The sequence below is a fragment of the Littorina saxatilis genome, linkage group LG11 (assembly GCF_037325665.1).
Source record: "Littorina saxatilis isolate snail1 linkage group LG11, US_GU_Lsax_2.0, whole genome shotgun sequence".
Lineage (NCBI taxonomy): Eukaryota > Metazoa > Mollusca > Gastropoda > Littorinimorpha > Littorinidae > Littorina > Littorina saxatilis.
The window spans coordinates 8031089-8051088 of NC_090255.1; the positions used below are offsets into that span (position 1 = coordinate 8031089).

General features: G+C 41.0%; 3 protein-coding genes across 3 annotated transcripts in view; 1 reads left to right on the plus strand and 2 right to left on the minus strand.

The window, feature by feature from the left end:
• LOC138979673 (ER membrane protein complex subunit 2-like) overlaps nucleotides 1–20000 on the minus strand; it is a 347725-nt gene that overhangs the window by 276162 nt on the left and 51563 nt on the right. The window lies entirely within an intron of this gene.
• Nucleotides 2458–3006, plus strand: LOC138980822 (uncharacterized). Its single transcript, XM_070353707.1, has one exon. The coding sequence runs from the start codon at nucleotides 2458–2460 to the stop codon at nucleotides 3004–3006; it is 549 nt and encodes a 182-aa protein (XP_070209808.1).
• LOC138979668 (arsenite methyltransferase-like) overlaps nucleotides 10022–20000 on the minus strand; it is a 14003-nt gene continuing 4024 nt past the window's right edge. The window contains exons 3-10 of the mRNA XM_070352384.1: nucleotides 19636–19786; nucleotides 19113–19249; nucleotides 17473–17542; nucleotides 16540–16621; nucleotides 15770–15895; nucleotides 15144–15283; nucleotides 13848–13964; nucleotides 10022–12051 (exon numbers count right to left, since the gene is read on the minus strand). Coding sequence (XP_070208485.1) covers nucleotides 11986–12051; nucleotides 13848–13964; nucleotides 15144–15283; nucleotides 15770–15895; nucleotides 16540–16621; nucleotides 17473–17542; nucleotides 19113–19249; nucleotides 19636–19786 — 889 coding nt within the window. The 3' untranslated portion in view covers nucleotides 10022–11985. The remainder of the gene's footprint in view (nucleotides 12052–13847; nucleotides 13965–15143; nucleotides 15284–15769; nucleotides 15896–16539; nucleotides 16622–17472; nucleotides 17543–19112; nucleotides 19250–19635; nucleotides 19787–20000) is intronic.

Sequence of the window (20000 nt, forward strand, 5' to 3'; positions counted from 1 at the left end):
TTTCAGTCGCAAAAGTAGTACCAAAACAGAACAGCTTCTCAACCCATTGCACTATCGAGGATTCAGGCTGTTGCTGGCTCGTTATTTGTTTGGTTGCTGGGTCATTATCGAAAAATAACTAGCTCTACAAGTTTACAGAGGTAAAGAAGCAGAGGGGGGAATAATGTTCAAAATGATGCTGATGCAAAAACGAAGCGCGTCCACAATCGCTGCGCTGGTGAGCGTGCCGCGCGCTTTGCATCGCTTGCCAAAAAAGTTATCTTATCGAAGTTACGGATTTAACTGTACAGTTGCCTTTTGTTTACATGGTGTTTAGAAGAGAAACATCGGCACACGAAGGAAGGCAGAAAACTAGGTCAATATTACGTATGCGTTTTCTCTAAAGGGCAGGGTTTCATTTAGCCTACTAGTGCCATTGGCGCATTAAATCTGAAAATGTCCCATCACAATTCCATTCAGTGCGTCAAAGGGCGCATTGAGATTACGTACCACTGCGCCACCAAATGTACACTTTACATTGGATTACACACACACACACACACACACACACACACACACACACACACACACACACACACACACACACGCACGCACGCACGCACACACACACACACCGATATATCGGCTAATTCTCAGATGGCACCATATTGCACCATTTTGCATCTTTTGTCAAAAACGCGTACAGGCCTCGTTTGCGCTTCTTGCCTTTGACTATGTCCCATCGGCATTTGGTTGAGGAGGACAAATGTCCCATAACCTTTTTCTCCCAGGCTAATCCCTGAAAGGGAGACAACTACAACAGTCATTTTCTTCGATCAAATGATTAAACTAATTAGTTATACTTTATTTTGGAGCTCAATTAATTTCACGAGAAATATTCCTTGAATTGCACACGGCTAATCTATTAAAATAATCAAAGTCAATCATGTCACTTAATTATTGTGAGCTCTCAAATTACGTTGACGGACTCACTCCCCTCGTACCCACCAAACAAACTGTCCGTCAACATCACATCAACTTTACATTTGACCGTTCCTTCCAATTCCACCTCCCTCCCAATCGTATAAAACAATCCATGTCCGGTAATGTTGAACTTTAGCGTGTTAAATTCATAGCAAAGAATTCAGTGACATTCTTTACTTATTTTTGATACAAGTCCCTGTAAGCAAGCCAAAGATTATTTGTCGTGAAATTAATTGACGGATTGAGCTTAAAACTTAAGCATAATTAATTTGGTTGTTCAATCGACGAAAATGGCGTACGTTGTCAACCATGGGACTTCGTTTACACGAAAGAGTTGTCTCCCGTGTTCGCTCATACGGATAATTCCTTCTTTGACCCATGTAAACGAAATGCATTCGTACAGACTACAGTTCATCGGTGTTCATTCCGTAACTTCAAAAGGATCTAAAATGACTTGTTATGATTACAAGTGCAGGTTCTACAAATTTGAAGACTTAAATGCCTCTGAATTCTGAGCTATGAATTTAACAAGCTTAAGTTCAAGATTACCCCATGTCCAATATAGGCATTTAAGACATGACGGACAGTCCCTAATTTTCGTATTTCGTTCGTTCCACCTCCCAAAGCAGCAAGAAAACTACGATAACAACAAACACAACAACAAAACATACCCGAAGGACACAAACCTACCGTTAAGTTGTCCCGTTATCAGGCGGACATAGTGCAGTCACACTCCATCTTCGGAGACCCTTTGCTCTCGGCTTCAATGCTGGCTCAATTTGAACCCAAACATAATAGTCTTCGAAATCAAAAAATGAAGACTGCCAACGTTCCATAATTTAGATTAGAATGAAAAAAACCAAGGTATGTTATTGCAACGTTATATTTATAACAAAACAATGTAACGTCCAGATTTTCGACACGTGTTCATTCAAAAGATGACTGCGAAAATCCCAATGCATAATTATGCACTTCGGTCGAAGATCAGTGAACGTAACGTGGTTGTTTTTGTTTTTTTTATAAATATAACGTTCCAATAACATACTGTAAAGTACCTTGTAAGCGCCCAGTATCGAGTAAGCGCCCACCCCCCACTTTTAGTCCAAAACCGTGCACAGGGTATTGTACCCTATAAGCGCCCACCCCCCACTTTGCACCATAGAAATCAGGGGAAATAAAAATTCCGCACTTGATCTGCTAGTTTTGTGAAGGATTTCCCTTTCTTGCAAACCCTATCACGTGTGTCTGCACGCCTTGGATCTAAACGCCTGCAAGTCAATGATTACAAGATGCCGCGGATCAAATCGTACACCGTTGCATTTAAGCTGTCAGCTCTTGACTATTTGGATAATAACGCCAATGGAAACACACACACACTCTCTCTCTCTCTCTCACACACACACACACACACACTACTCCCGAGCGGAGGTTGCGAGAGTGTCGGGCTGGTGTGTGGCTAATGACCTTGACCTTAACGTCACCAAAACCAAGGAGATGGTCTTTGACCGTAGGAAGAAAAAAACTCCCCTCTTACCACTCACCATCAGCGGTGAGAACGTAGAGCAGGTTGATTCCTTCAAATTTCTAGGGGTGACCATCTCCAATGACCTTAGCTGGGCTGTTCATACTGACCTTTCAGTAAAGAAGGCCCATCAGCGTCTCTACTTCCTGAGACAGCTGAGGAATTTCAAAGTGTCCTCCTCCATCATGTCCCAGTTCTACAGGGCTGCTGTAGAGAGTCTCCTTACCTTTTCTATCACGGTTTGGTACAGCAGCTCCTGCCAGTTTGAGAAAGAAAAACTAGAGAAGGTCGTTAGGGCTGCCAGCAGGATCATTGGCAGAGATCTCCCCTCTATAGACTCCCTTCACATCCTGCGCATGATGAGGAAATGTAGGTCCATCATGCAGGATCCCACACACCCGGCTGGTCATCTCTTCCAGCCTCTGCTCTCGGGGCGCAGGCTCAGAACCCTCAGATGCCGTACGGCAAGACTCAGAAACAGTTTCTACCCCCAGGCTGTCCTGGCTTTTAATAACCGGTAAATGAACTCTACAGATTGTGACACGTTTTAGGATGCTCTAGGAGAATGGTTTTAGTAGCTGACATTGCATACTGTGATATATAGAGTGGGTTTTAGTATGGTGACACCACTGTGACGCGATGAAGCCAGACTATGTTTTAGCAGCTGGTTATATTACCAGAATACACATCTAGTATGTTTTAGTAGTTTTTAGTCGTTCTTTAACCACTGTGATGTGTTGGAAGAGTTTATTTTTATGTGCTCTTTTAGAGGTACATTTTATCAGTATGGAACATGTTCAGTTCTTACAGTAGTTGATAGTGGGGGGGGGGGGATCCTATCTTTTTTTTTTCTTTTCTTTTTTTTTTTTTTTTTTCTTTTTTTTTTTTTTGTTGACCTCAGTTGCATGCAGGATGCTTCAACCCATATTTTTTGCCCGATTTTTGTAATTTTTTTTTTTTTTTTTTTTTTTTTTTTTTTTTTTTTTTTTTCTTTAAGGCGGGGAGCATCCTTCTTCCTTGGTCTCTTTCTGTATAACATAATCAACTTTATATTATACAAAACATAAATTTCTGTCTAATGTTTAACTCTAATTCCAATAAAATACGTAAGTCTAACTTCTTCCCATACTTAAATTTTCCTATGGTCATTTTTGTTATCAAAATACAATAATTTATAAAGTAAATTTGATCGTTTTTTAAATTTTCATTCCAAAAACCAAATAATATATCTGTTTCATTCAAAGTTATATTATAATAAATTTGCTTAAAAATAAAGTCTTTACATAGTTTCCAAACGTTCCTCACCTCTTGACAATGAAAAAAGAAGTGCTCAAGTGTATCCAGTTCATTACAAACTTCACAATTATTAGTTTGACATAAACCCATCTTGTTTAGTAAAATATTCGTTGGGTAAATTCTGTGTAAAATTTTCCAATGAAGCAGACGCAGTCGTTCTTCTTTTGTACAATTAACAGCTAACAGCCAGTGTCTTGATTCCAGAACAATATTATGCTTTCTTTGCCAAAAAGAACAGGCGCTCGGAGTTTGTACCTCGAAATTAACCAAAACAGTTCTTATTTCCCTTGGTGTAATATTACCAATACGAGTCAAACCCTGCAACAGAACATATCGGTATGGCAATGCGTTAATCAGTTTTGTTTTAAGTGCTGTACATAACGCATTATACTCAAATTGTCTGGCTGGTTTATAAGCAACCTTTTGACATAATTCTTCAAATGAAATCATGTCACCGATTTCATTCATGACATCCTTTACATGATAAATATGACATTTAACAAAATCTTTGAAAAAGAGGCATTTATGTTTATATTGTATATTCATGTTGTTCCATATACATTGATTCATCAATGGAACAGGTGTGGCATCATACTTTTCATACAAAATGTGTTTGTTGTCTAGCCAGGTTAACAATACTTGTCTCCAAAAGACTGATCTGCAGTTAACAACGCCAACCAGCTTCTTGGAGGATGCATTAGAGTCAAAACAGGACAAACCATTACCCAAACTTGAAAAAACATATCTAGGAGTGACAGACCAGTAATTGTCTGTAGAGTTCTGCAGACCAATAGCCCACGACATCATAAATGAGTTGTGCATATCCACAACATTTATCATATTTAATCCACCATCATCTTTTAATTTACACATAATTGTTCGTTTTACTTTTTCAAACGCCCGTGTATTTGAATATTTTTTCTTCCAAATAAACCTGAACAAAATGGAATTAATTTGATGTAAAACATGATAAGGCACTGCTAGAGACTGGAAGATATAAACGAACTGAGATATAAGAAAGGTTTTAACAATGCAAATTTTACCTTGTATACTTAAGTTTCTTTTGGACCAATTAAAAATTATTTGTTGCATACGTTGAATTTTTTTAGACCAGTTGTCTTCAATTGATGACGCAGGTATATTGTTTGAAAAAACAATTCCAACGATTTTTACTTTCCGTTTCCATTTAAGACCAAAATATTGGTCAGTACAGTATTTGTTTGACCCAATCCACATGGCTTCAGTTTTATTTACATTCACTTCTAAATTGGAAACAGCTTTAAACATGTTTAAAATATGTAAAGCTCTTTCCAGATCTCTTTGATCATGTAAAAAAAGGGTGACATCATCGGCATATAAGAGCAGTTTTAGGACCCTCATTGGTGATACCTCAAAAGGTGACATGGGTAGCCGGATACCCTCAACATCTTCATCTGAACGAATCTTAATTGCTAACAATTCAAGGGCTATAATAAATGCCATCGGCGAGAATGGGCATCCTTGACGGATACCTGATTCCACAGGGAAATGCTCAGATATCCACCCTGTATAATTAATACAACTTTGACTGTTATTCATGATAACCGAAGCCCATTTCTTAAAATTGTCTCCAAAACCAAACTTATCAAAAGCAAACAAAATAAAGTCTTTGGATATGCTATCAAAAGCGCGTCGAAAATCAACTGCCAATAAAACTCCAGGTTTATCCATTGTATTCATAATATCTATGGTGTCATCAATAAGTCTAATCATTGTGCTAATTTTCCTACCTTTCATAAAACCAACCTGATTTTCATGAATAATATCACCAATTACAGTTGAAAGTCTCCTTGCCAGACATTTTGCGAGGATCTTGTAATCTGTGTTAGTCAGAGATATGGGTCTCCAATTCCCGAGATCATCTCTGGGCAATTCTTTCCCTTTATGGATTAATGTCAAGACAGCTTGTTTTTGAGTGGTCGATAACTCGCCATTAGCAAAGGATGATATAAAGGAGGCATGAACTACATCCCTAATCTTCAGCCAAAATACTTTATAAAAACAGGTGGTGAGGCCATCTAGACCTGGGGCTGAATCGTTATTTAATAGTTTTAGAGCAACTGTTAATTCCTCTTTGGTAATATCAGAATCTAGATTGCCTTTTTGGTCATTGGAGAGAAACGGTATATTCAAATCTTGTACAAATTCCTGTGCGCTCACTTCGTTAAATTCAGATTGTTTTTCATATGCATCTTTAAAAAAACGTACCTGCTCTTTCATAATTTCTTGCTGTGTATTTACTACCCTTCCATCTTTTGTTTGCAACCGGTCCATAATTTTCATATTGGCTTTACTTTTTTCCAAGTTCAAAAAATATTTGGTGTTCTTCTCCCCTTCTTCAATAAACTGGACACGGGAACGAACTTGGGCACTTTTGGCTTTTTCCAGTGACAGTACCTCAAGCTCTGATTTAATATTTTCTCTCTTTATCAAAAGTGTCTCATCCTGTGGTTTATTGGCTAATAGTGTATCAGATTCATCTAATTCCCTCTGAAGAGAAACACAATAATTAGTTTGTTTTCGTTTCCTTCCTGCTGCATAGGCTGTACACAAATCACGCATTGATCCTATCTTATTCTGCGTACTTTTATTGTGGTTCCGATAGCTCTTAGAGTTTCATAGTTCTCACCATGTCTGAATAGTGTATGCATTAGTTACTGTGATACCAAATTGTCTTACCCATGTATGTATGATGCTATGCGCCAGTGATGTATGAATGCTATTTATTTTTGTTTTTATCACACAGCAAGCTGCTTTCCTCGTGTATTTTTTATGTTCATTCATGTATTGTACACTTGGCAATAAATTATCTATCTATCTATCTATCCCCCTCCTCTCGCTCTCTCTCTCTCTCTCTCTCTCTCTCTCTCTCTCTCTCTCTCTCTCTCTCTCTCTCTCTCTCTCTCTCTCTCTCTTTCTGCCGAAAACAGTCTTTGGCCAAGTAAAATAGACTGCTGCCCATATCCAGAAGACGTGCCCCTTGTTCAAGGGAAACAGAGACACAGTGCGGCCGACAGCGGCACCTCTGCAGACAAGAAAAGGATGCGACGACATTTGTCTCCCCAAGCTCTTCTAATGACAATATGAACAAGAAAAACAATGGAAGATGAAAAAAGAAAGAAGATATGATTACGAAGTGATCAAAGATCACATTTCTTACTGAAAACTGCTCGTGCATAGGGTGTAGTACCTAGTAAGCGCCCACCCCCTACTTTGGGTCGGAATTGGTGCACAGGGGGGGGGTGGGCGCTTACAAGGTACTTTACGGTACCTTTTTTTTTTATTATTCAAGTATTAGTCTTTGGCCGAATATCTGCCGCCTCAGTCCATGTTCACACAACGATGCTAACCTATGCAGTCAGTAGCAACACCACATCAACGCCAAGTTTGCAGTTAGAAAACACACGTGTTCAGTCCAAAGATGGCCGCGAAACTCGAAAGTCTCCATGCATGCGGAGCACTGCTGATAGTCGAAATTTACGTTAAAAACGAACATTTCTTGTCAAATGTGTCGAGTTTTCGGCACAAACATTCTTCTTCATCCCCTCCGTGTTTACACTAGGAGGCATACAGGTGCATAATTGAACGCACTTACAGTCCAAATGCCGCACACAGCATTATTTTGTTAAACATGCAAAGACTAGAACCATCGGTGTCCGCATACCAACACAGGCGACCCTCAACTGAGCGAGTTTTCGCGAGGAACAGGGTTGAGCTACGGTAGGGTCACTGCGCATGTCTGGTTTTTTTCTTCGCGGAAACGCTGTTGGGTTGTGTCCAGTCGCGTCCCTTGCAACGAGATGGCGACAAGCGCGTTACGGATTTACTGTTGTGGAGAGTTGATGGACGACGATGATGAACAAGCAGTACTGTTTTATTGTTGATGTGAATGTAATGCCAAAACATCGAACTATCGATTCGAACGTCAATGAAGAAGTGAGCGTGAAAATCGAGCGCAAAACAGCCGGGTAAAAGTTCAGGGCGCTAAAGTACATTTGAGCCGAAATCGCACCCAAACTCCTGTTGACCTCATTTCTTCCCAAAATAAACATCACTGCTAAAATAAAATGCATTAAAACCAAGACAGTATCCAACCCAGTATCCTTAATTTTTGAAAGGCTAAGTGATTTACAACAAATGTCTTCTCACAATCCGTAACTTTGTCAAAAAATATTTGCAGAAGTTTCTCACCTCGCCTTGGCAGCCATCTTGGAACTGGAGAGACCCTACGCAGGAAGCAAGGTTGAAAGTTGGTTAACCGGTGACGTCACTCCAGTCGTACCGGACCGAGTTTTTGCGACCTCCGGTTCGACTCGAGTCACCTTAGTTGACGCTAAAACTCGCTCACTGACTCTTTCACTTGGGGTTTTGGGTGTCCCACAACTGCTGGTTTGGTCCATTTTTCTCAAAAGGGTGAACAGGGCTAGGTTACACGAGAAAGTTACCATCCCAACGGGGGCCAGCCACGGGGTCGGATTGGTTGAAACAAGTGTGGGAGTGATTTCAACCAATCCAGCTCCGAGGCTGGCTCCCGTTTGGGTGGTAATAACTTTCTTGTCTACCTCAGCCTGGGTTGCTAAAAAACTTCGTGTCACTGACATGCGAATGTCAAGTAAACCTTGTCACCCCTCTTTCCAGTGTGCGGTGGTCCGAAATGTGAATCGACGTTGAGGCTAATCGTGGCTGAAGCACGTGGTGCACGCATGGTTCGGTGCGTCGTAGTGTCTCGAAGTTTTGCGAAACAAGCTTTCGGCTCTGTCGCTCTTTCCCCCCATCTCTCTCTCTCTCTCTCTCTCTCTCTCTCTCTCTCTTAGATTATATTTTGCGGGTGTTTGTATTGTTATTGTTCCCCTATTGGAGAGGGCTGATTGTAATAAAGCATGTATTGCTACCCTTCGTAAATACAAATACAAATGTATCCTCTCTCTCTCTCTCTCTCTCTCTCTCTCTCTCTCTCTCTCTCTCTCTCTCTCTCTCTCTCTCTCTCTCTCTCTCTCTCTCTCTTATCTAGAATTAAACACTTCCTTAATTGTCAAGCCAGGAAGTTATTTTTCACTGCTAATATTCATTCAGTCTCTTACTGATTACGCATCCACTCTATGGGACTCAGCAAGTGATCATTCCCTAAAGCTACTCAGCAGATTACACAAAAGAGCGCTAAAAGTAGTATTACTCAAACAGACTACTCTCACCGACTCAGACTACATCAACATAGGGGTCCTACCTCTAAAGTCAAGAATGAATTATAACAAAGGAATAATGATGCATAAAATTATGACAGAAAATGCACCCGAAACCATTTGTTCAAAGTTCTCTTTGAAGAATTCGCACCACTTTATAAAACTAAACACTCCTCTTCCTAGGATAGACCTATTTAAATCAAGTCTTGTTTATTCAGGAAGCAGCCTCTGGAACGCTCTTCCGGACGCCCTGCGGCAATCCACCAATACGGATTCTTTTAGAACCAAATATTCTTTCCATTTAATGAACTCTATGAACAAATAAACTTGATTGGTATGTTCTCTTTGTATACAGTTGTTCATTATCGGAATTATGATTTATTGTGACAAAATCACGAAGATTTGGCTCTGTAATACATTGTTTTGCTGAGCTAATGTATTGTTGGGTTACTTTCCGTTTATCTTCATTGCTTTACACCCAATTTTGAACACTACCTTATGATCTACAATGCTTCTACATAATGCGCTTCATGTACATAATATGTTCTACCATTAATGTTTTTATGTAACCTTTTTTTCTTCTTTTTTCCCTAGTCATAGTTATAGTAAAATAGTTTAGTCCCTCTTTAGGGCGAGGGCCAGATGCAAAAAAGCATATCTATGCTTATTCTTGTCACCCTCGAAAAATAAAGATTTGTCATTGTCATTGTCATTGTCTCTCTCTCTCCCTCTTGTTTTTGTTTACGTTAGATTGTGTGAGTTTTTGTATTGTTCTTGAATCTTTTCCTCATGGGCAAAGGCTGATTGTAAAATTGTTACCATTGCTCATAGCAGTACCCTCGTAAATTAAAAAAAAAATCATCTTATCTTATCTTATCTCTCTGTATAAACTGTGTCTGTATAAAGTGTTTGTTTAAGGGTCAGGTTGAAAGATAAGGTTTTGCCTACCACATTTTTCCTTTCGTAATAAAGTTCAGTCTCTCTCTTTCTCTCTCTCCAAGACAAAAAAATAGTCGTATGCCACGATTTGCTTTGCAGAACGCATTTATTTCAAATGGGTATAGATGGGTATAATGGGTATAATGGACGTATCTGTTTGTACGCTGTAGTGCTTATTTAGAATGAAATATTAAAATATAAAATTCTATGTGCACCCTTGAAGACCCAGCAAAAGCAAAAAGCAACAATACAACAACAGTAATAACAATAACAACACATTTTATTTAAAGCACCATGTACAGGGTGACCCAAAAAAAAGAGTACCCAAACAAAACGTCATAAATTGAACAAAAATAAAGCAATCTTCATAAAATTTATTTACACACACAAGTAGCCTCTGCATGATTTGCACAGAACATTTTAGCGTTCTAGCTTGTCTTTCAAGAAAGTTATGCTCATTCTACAGAACATGCTCCAAACGCCGCTGCAGGCAAACTTGAACTCGCCGCGCAAAGTTATCAATCACCCGCACACACTCCTGTTGCGAGATTCCGCGAATGGTTGAATTGTGATGGCTCTCTTGAGTTCTGTGATTGTCTGTGGGTTGTTCCTGTAGATGTTGTCTTTCAGGAACCCCCAAAGATAGAAATCGCGCTGACCGAAGTGTCTCTGGAACTGTACTTGCACATCTCTGTATGATTTTGTGCGAAAATAGGTCTCTATGCAAAACCTCCGTTGATCATTAGTATAGTTCATTGTGAGAACAGCTTTTATTTCATCCAACCATGCAGTGGATTAGCTTCACTCACCTCAAAAAGAAAGAAAAAAAAGTTAAAATTGACAAAGTTATTCAATTTTGTTTGGGTACTCTTTTTTTTTGGGTCACCCTGTACAAGCAGGCTTCAAGAAGTTCAAGTTCAGTTCAAGAAGTTTTCAAAACATCTTCCTCAAACAAAACATACAGGCTGCATGCAGAAAAAAAATGGCCCAACTTAACCATTAATTCCCGTGTCATTCCATTCAAACTTCTTATGCCATTTGAGGCACTCAACTTGACTATCTGACAAACCTTTCGAATCAAAGATTTCTTTTACAGGGATCACATGACCGCCGCTTAATTCAAGGTATTCCCAAAATCGACCGAACAAAAACGAAAGGTACCAATAAAAAAAATGGCAGCTTTTACATACGAGGAGAAAGTCAAATCATTTACCTACCCAGAACATGATGCTTTTTTCATGAGCGGACGGCGGGGGGGGGGGGGGGGTGGGTGTTGGAGGGCGAGGGAGGGGGGTATCCAGTGAGCACCATATTTAATTTTGAACGAGACAATTGCATAGAACGAGACATTTTCATCATAGAACTATGTGTCGAGAACACGTGCCCGACGGATTTTTTTTTCTCCGAAAATCGTCTGTTTCATCTTAGAACGAGACAATTGCGTAAGATTTTTGGGGTTGTCCATCCTTGTTTGATGTTAGATATAAACTGAGAACAAACAAACAAAAAATGTGACAAATTACGCAACCCAACTAATGCATTAATTTCCGTGTCATATTTCATTCAAACTTGTGATGCCATGTAAGGCAAGTCATTGCTAAAATATGTGACCCTCCACCACGAAATGAGTCGCATGTCACCTCGCGCGGTTCTGCGCTAGGCTTAATATAAGTCCGGGGAGTGTCTGGTAACAGTGTGAGGGTCACCTTAGTCACAGGCGTATAACTCATACAGTTTTCGCTTTTTTTCTAAAACGGTTTTCACCACTGAATAAAGCATGAAAAAAACTCTGTAGGAAAATGTAAAAATATGAAAATCATGCAAATGTGACATGCGACTCATTTCGTGGTGGAGGGTCACATATTGCGTTGGTCCTACTGAGATTCCAACGAGGGATTCTGGACTTGTTAATTACTGACGGGTCTGTCGCAAAATCCACAAACGCGTGCAACAACTTGTGAAAGGTCTCTTTGACGTCCAGTTCTTCACGGTGACACGAGTTTTAAACCTCTCTGCTGAAGTCCCCAGGAACCGAAGACAAGGGAGCTAACCACTGCCGCAGAGATTCTTTTTGAGGCCCCGCTTCTCTGCCCATTGCACCGGGTCCACCTTCTGCAAGGGCAAACATCAGAAATTGTATTCATCAAACAACAACAAGTATGAGATAAAGAAGATTTTTTGTTTGTTTGTTTAACGCCCAGCCGAGCACGAAGGGCCATATCAGGGCGGTGCTGCTTTGACATATAACGTGCGCCACACACAAGACAGAAGTCGCAGCACAGGCTTCATGTCTCACCATTATTCTGACACCGGACCAACCAGTCCTAGCACTAACCCCATAATGCCAGACGCCAGGCGGAGCAGCCACTAGATTGCCAATTTTAAAGTCTTAGGTATGACCCGGCCGGGGTTCGAACCCACGACCTCCCGATCACGGGGCGGACGCCTTACCACTAGGCCACCGTGCCGGTGATAAAGAAGATGTAATGTAGGCTTATAACTGATCAAATCCAGCACGAACATAAATCACACAAAAAGAAAACCAAAGAAAAAATACACACACAAATATTATGAAGAAAAAAACACACATCCCTTTTACCACTACCCGACCCGCCCTGTTTTGTGTACCCGATTCGGAAACATTTTCAAAAGAGGGGGTGGGGGGGGGGGGGGTCATTTGAGTTCAAATTGAATTAAATGAAATTTTAAAAAACAAAATAAAATGAAACTTTTTAAAAGGTATCACGCACAACTGTGATGGGGAAAAAAAGCAGATGTGTTGATTTTGCTGTTGTTAATTGTTGTTTTGTTGATATTGCCGTCATCGTCGTTGTTATGTTGTTGTTGATGTGGATGTTTGTCTGTAAGGCTGTGTTTTTCCATCGGAGAAAGCCAACTTAAGCCTCGTATTCTTCTTCTTCTTCTTCTGCGTTCGTGGGCCGAAACTCCCACGTACACTCGTGTTTTTTGCACGAGCGGAATTTTACGTGTATGACCGTTTTTTACCCCGCCATTTAGGCAGCCATACGCCGTTTTCGGAGGAAGCATGCTGGGTATTTTCGTGTTTCTATAACCCACCGAAATCTGACATGGATTACAGGATCTTTTTCGTGCGCACTTGGTCTTGTGCTTGCGTGTACACACAGGGGTGTTCGGACACCGAGGAGAGTCTGCACACAAAGTTGACTCTGAGAAATAAATCTCTCGCCGAACGTGGGGACGAACTCACGCTGACAGCGGCCAACTGGATACAAATCCAGCGCGCTACCGACTGAGCTACATCCCCGCCCAAGCCTCATATTAATTGACCGAAGATGACTTCGCGAAGTCTACTTCACAAAGCTCGCTGCACGAAGCTTTGGCACTGAATTTGTGCCTATTAATTCACTCTTGGCATGTCATCATATTCACAATTCTGTATCATAAAGGTAGATTGTTACACCCCCGGTATAGGGGTGTGTATAGGATTCGGTCGATGTGTTTGTTTGTTTGTGTGTGTGTTTGTGTTCGCATATAGATCTCAAGAATGAACGGACCGATCGTCACCAAACTTGGTGAACAGGTTCTATACATTCCTGAGACGGTCCCTACAAAACTTGGGACCACTCAAACACACGGTTAGGGAGTTATTGGTGGATTAAGATTCTACAAGGACTTATAGAGGGACATATTAATGGTCAAAGGGAAATAACCTTCTCAGTTGGTGGCAGTGAGAATGGTTATTTCCCTTTGACCAACGGGGGTGTTTTTCCTACCTCGGAGGAATTTCTTGTTCTAATTGTTTTCACACTTGTTTCTACACGCTCTGAAATTATCAGAGAAAAAATATTAGCAAAATTTGAGGGAAGTCGTATGTTTTTAATACTCGGCATTGATAATTGTTTATCACGTCGTCGGTTGTCACTCACCGGATCGGCAGTTTCCGATGTGCTGTTAGCAGCCTCAGTCAAGCGGAAAAACTTGCTGAAGCGTGATGAAGCCAGGATGGTGGCCAGTTCCGCATCAACCACCACACTCACATCCTTCTGAAAACGGCAATGTCATAACAGTTTGAATATTTTTTTCCATTTACAGATTTCTTGCCAAATATTTATTTCAGGTGACATTTACAGTTTCGCATCAACCACCACACCCACATTCGTCTGAAAACTGCAATACCATTACGGTTTGAATATTTTTTCCATTTACAGATTTCTTGTCAAATATCTGTTTTGGGTGAATTTACATTTTACATGTGTTATTTACACGTGACGTGTTGAACCTTTGGACAATTTCTGCCGCTTGTGTCTAAGGTAAATCGTACAGATAATGAATGGACTCCGCTTTTAGATAAAGGGTCGAACATGTGTCAGTTAGAAAAAGACAATAACACGTTTTATATCGATGAATATCCTCCAAGTACAACAGCCTTTTAACCCTTACCAGTTACCTCCCTTGACCATCCGAAGAAATCTTCAGATGACTTAATTCCGAAATTCCCATTGACTCTATTCTGCCGACAAGCCGTTTTATGCACTCAAATTAACAACTCACACCGTGTATTCATATTAATTTAGTGGTCGTATCAAGTAAGTCTATTATAACTCTTTTACAAATGACGATTTTCGAAAATTTGTTTGTTTGTTTGTTTGCTTAACGCCCAGCCGACCGCGAAGGGCCATATCAGGGCGGTGCTGCTTTGACATATAACGTGCGCCACACACAAGACAGAAGTCGCAGCACAGGCTTCATGTCTCACCCAGTCACATTATTCTGACACCGGACCAACCAGTCCTAGCACTAACCCCATAATGCCAGACGCCAGGCGGAGCAGCCACAAGATTGCCCATTTTAAAGTCTTAGGTATGACCCGGCCGGGGTTCGAACCCACGACCTCCCGATCACGGGGCGGACATGGGTTGTAGAAGAGTGACCTTTTCCTGCAAAACCTCGTACACACATTGGAGGGGCCAATCACCAGTGAGGGGTGGAGGGGCTAAACACTAGCGAGGGGTGTGTCGGAAACACGTGCGTGTTTCCACGTGTTTCCACGTGTTTCCGACTCACCCCTCGCTAGTGATTGGCCCCTCCACCCCGCACTGGTGATTGGCCCCTCCAATGTGTGTACGAGGTTTTGCACGAAAAAAATCACTCTCTCACCACCTGTACAAACCAGACGGAGTTATTTCCAAAAATCGTCTATTGCGTTAAGCTTTAAGTCATACCTTGAAAGTAGTCGCGTAATCGAATTCTATCTTGTCTTCACAGCTCTCGATTCCTCCCAGGTATGTTGCCCGGCTCACAGGTTGAAGATCCTTCGGCAGTTTGAACAGGCGGTAAGTCACTGACACGAACTTGGCCCCGTCTGCAGGATAAAAACAGGCAGCATGTGCTGTGGAATTATCTTTGAAATGAATGTTGTGGTGAGGGGGGCGGGGTAGAGAGAGAGAGAGAGAGAGAGAGAGAGAGAGAGAGAGAGAAGGGGGAGAGACAGAAAGAGAGAAGGGGTAGAGAGACAGAGATACACAGAGAGAGATATGGAAAGAAAGAGAGAGAGAGAGACAGCACACAGGAAGAAAGAGAAAGGGAGAGAGGGGGGGGGGGGAGGAGAGGCAGACAGACAGACAGAGAATAAGCGAGAGAATGACTGAGAGAGATAGTTAGACAGCTTTGAGAAAGAGAGAGTGAGAGATGTGGAAAGAGACAGAGACATAAAGGGTCAGGTAATATTTTTTTCAAGAATAAACCGACAAACAAACTATATAAATGAACAAACGAACAAACTGATATCCGCACACACGCACCCTCCCCCCCCCCCCTAACACACACACGCACACATACAAATCCTTACCCAGCAAGTGGTCAAACTTGGATGTGTCGACCATGGTGGCAGTGACCAATCTCGGACGACTAAAGCCAACAGTCTCGGCCAGCCTGTACAGCTCCTGCCACTGCAGTGCCCCTCCCATCCCCTCGCCTTGAGAGTGAAACAAATACATAAATAATTGATTAATAAACTAAGATAATAGATCTTTACTTCAGAAGAGGGATCCACAGTCAGTTTTGTTTTGCTCTTCCAAAATGATGACAAAAAAGATGTTTGGTGGCTAGTTGTCATACCAGCTTTTGTTGTTGGTCCTCGGGGAGCATATCGCCTTTTGTTTCATCTTTATCAACCTCGGCCTACGGCCTTGGTCAATATAGATGAAACAGAAAACGATTGGCTCCCCTCGGACCTAAAAGAATGCTGGGCTGTCAACAAGCCACCAAACATCTTATATTGTAATTCTCAAAGTGTAAAATCTGATGTTTGTTAATGTGTGTGTGTGTGTGTGTGTGTGTGTGTGTGTGTGTGTGTGTGTGTGTGTGTGTATGCGTGCGTGCGTGCGTGCGTGCGTGCGTGTGTGTGAATTAACAGTTTTTTCAGATACATATAACATAAAGAATAGAACGATATTGACGTACAGTTTGACAAGTTTGGGGTTAATTTTGTTTTTGTTTATAAACGTAATTAGAACTTGGCGCGATTTCTTTAATACTGTGGAAGAACAAGGAACATCTGCACAAAAAGAAGCAGCTCGTGGAATATAGCCTATAGGAAAATACAGACCACAAACTCACCCCACAAAACATGGTCATTCTTCACTTTTTCCGACTGTGGACTGTCTGTGTAGATGTTACTGAAGTACATCTCGCCGCCATCCTTTTCAACCCAAAACAGATTTGGAATCGAAGACATAAATAATTAGTCCCTACAAAGAAAAGTAAGTTGCACGGCTGTAAAAGACCAAAGTGAACAAATCGAAATGTCATTTATATAAAGTTAATGTTCGGAATAGCCAGAACACAAAATTTAAAACAAAAAACTGACTGTATGCATCCATACACCAGTCACTGTTTTTACAGAAACATATTAGAAAGCATTCATAAAGGGTAGGGAAGTCCAAAACAGAGTGAAGACATAGCTCATCAAGCATCTTGTTTTTCAATTTTAGTTCACGGATATACCTTCAATGCTTCGTTGCAAGAGAGCATTTAAACGAAGCAAAATATTTTTTCACATAAAATATGCAGTCTAAGGCCAACAAAAAAATAGGTGTGGTTACGGTAACATAGCCCCCCCCAAAAATAGGGTAGGAAGGTAGGCAATCACTTTTTTTTTTTATAACTTTTTTTCTAATGTGTACAAATTAAACCTACTTAACAGGGAAATAAGTGTGCGACTCGGGCGATTTCGCTTTCATTGCGTTTTCACTTTTCTGCACTCGGTTTTTTTTTTTGTTTGTTTTTTTGACAAATGTAATAAAAAGTTATAGGGTCGGCCCCTAAAAATAGGGTAGGTCGGGTTACCGTAACCACACCTATTTTTTTTTAGGCCTAAAACTCGTGGTCGTAAAATGTAAAACAACTGACTGTTCTTGTACATCAGAGTCATTGCTTTACAAAAACATATTAGAAAGCCTTCATCAAGGTCATAGGAAAGTGCAATATAGAGTGAATTAATAGCTCAAGTAATTTGTTTGTGTTTGTTTCAAATTTAGTTCACGGACATACCTTTAATGATCGACAGGCCTCCGCCAGCACTGCTTGTTTATCCGGACACAGACAAATCACACAGTTGGAACTGAAGCACAGCGAGATAAAGGTGTCATTGTACTTATTTGTCAAGGTCATCGTTTATGTCAAGGTCAAAGTTCATGTCAAGATCAAAGTTAATGTCAAGGTCAACGTTAATGTCAATCAACGCCACAATTATGAGCACTTTTTATCCTCCGCCACAACGACAAAACAAGTAATATTGTATTTAACTTTCAAGGTCATCGGCAATGTCGCAGGTCTCAGTGTCAAAGCAAATGTCCAGTTCAATGTGCAGTTAAAATTGTAAAAGTAAATGTAGATTTCAATGCGTGTTTGTTGCAACAGGGGCAAAGCATTTGTCAGCTTAGTAAGAAATTCAAGGTCAAAGTTAAGGTCAAAGTTGATCACTTATCAGTGTATAAATCAAAGTGTCATAGTGGAATACGGAGGTGAAAATGCGAGTAAAGGCACATAAAGTTGAAATATTACAATATTACACCAGCCCGGCCAAATGTCTTTTCTATTCCATTTCTGCACGTACTCCTCTCCCACAGGGTTGGCATGATTGTTGAAAGTGTTCGCTGGGTATGTGTGTATATATAGTGTGTATATATATGAACTAGATGAATACCCGCTTCGCCGGGTACGGCTTCGCCGGGAAGAAGTAGAGCCGGGGACCCGGCTTTGCCGGGTGTACGCCGGCAAACGCACCGTACGAAGGAAGGGAGATAAACGCGCAAAACACTGGAGAAGATAAGGAAGAGTTACTGGGAATGGATGTACAGAAAATCCAAAATCGGTTGAGCACGCACGTGTTCAACATTTTCCACGATTGTGTCCGGGGTCTACATGAATATGCCCACCAAATTTGAAGCACATCCATCGAGAACTTCCGCTTCGCCGGGAAGAAGTAGAGCCGAATACCCGGCTTCAGCCGGCGCACCATACGAAAGAAGGGAGATAAACGCGCAAAACACTGGAGAAGATAAGGAAGAGTTACTGGGAATGGATGTACAGAAATCGGTTCAGCGCTGCGCGCTGAGAGCACGCACGTGTTCAAAATTTTCCACTATTGTGTCCGGGGTCTACCTGAATATGCCCACCAAATTTGAAGCAAATCCATCGAGAACTTTGGCCGTGAATCGCGAACACACAGACAGACAGACAGACAGACAGACACACACACACACACAAGCCGTATATATAGATATCGATAGAAGATAGATATTGTGTGAACAGTACATGTGTTGATTTTTGTCCGTATGGTTAATTGTTTTATGTAGGTTGTACATTTAATTGTTTTTTTCTGTATATGTTCTTTTGTAAAGGGCCTAGAGCCATAGGTTTGGCACTTAAAAATGTCCAGTTATTATCATTATTATAAACAAGATACCCATAACGCAGTTCTTGTCAACATCGACACATTTATTTTCATCTATTTTTAGTGAATTCACTTTGATCATGGTTGCAAATGGCAAGGTCAGGATGCTCATCAAGGTCAAGAGTGGAACCATTATCCTTTCGCAAACAGTATCGTAACTTTAGACACAGTTTTCAATGCCGAGTTACGTCACGGATCTAAGTCAAACGCACGCAAGTATATTTAAATAACTTACATAACAAGGTCAAAAGTATTGTCCTTGATTCCAGCATCACCCAGTTTCTCAATGTATCCGAATCGGAAATCCACGTTGGGTTTGGAATAGCCGCATTTCTGCATGTGGTAGTCGAGAAAACTCCTCGAGTAATCCAGCTGTAAGAACAAGCAACACAATTCAAGTGTGGCATACATTGTGTCACAGAATAACAAAGAAAGAGAATGCATTGTACAAAATTAAAATACGAATTTGGGATTTTTTTTAAATTTCGGAAGTCTCTTTGAGCATACATGCACGCACGCACGCACGCATGCAATGCACGCACGCACACACGCATGCACGCACGCACGCACGCACGCGCGCATGCACACGCACACACACACACGAACACGCACACACACATGCACACACTCACACACGCACTCACACGCACGCATACACACACACACACACACACACACACACACACACACACACACACACACACACACACAAACTCACAATCTAGTAATTTAGCAAAATGATTAAGAAATGATTTGACCTGTTCCTCTGTCATATCAATGCCAACCACGTGACCAGATGGACCAATCAGCTTGCTCAAAGCAAAACAATCGCGACCGCTCCCGCTTCCTAGGTCAAGGACGTCAATGCCGGTCAGAGCTTGCGGTATCACAGGACCGCAACCGAAGTATCTGAAAATCAAAACACGTTTTGAAGCCGTTATACAATCAAACACACAAAACAAAAAACATAAAGGAAATCTTAGATGCTAATAACAAGTTATTTCAATTTCAACGTTCATTTGTAAGCTTGGGTTCATGTCGAGCATGAACTGGGTTGTTTGTGTGTGTGTGTGTGTGTGTGTTTGTTTGTGTGTTGTTTGTTTGTTTGGGTTTGTTTTTTTTT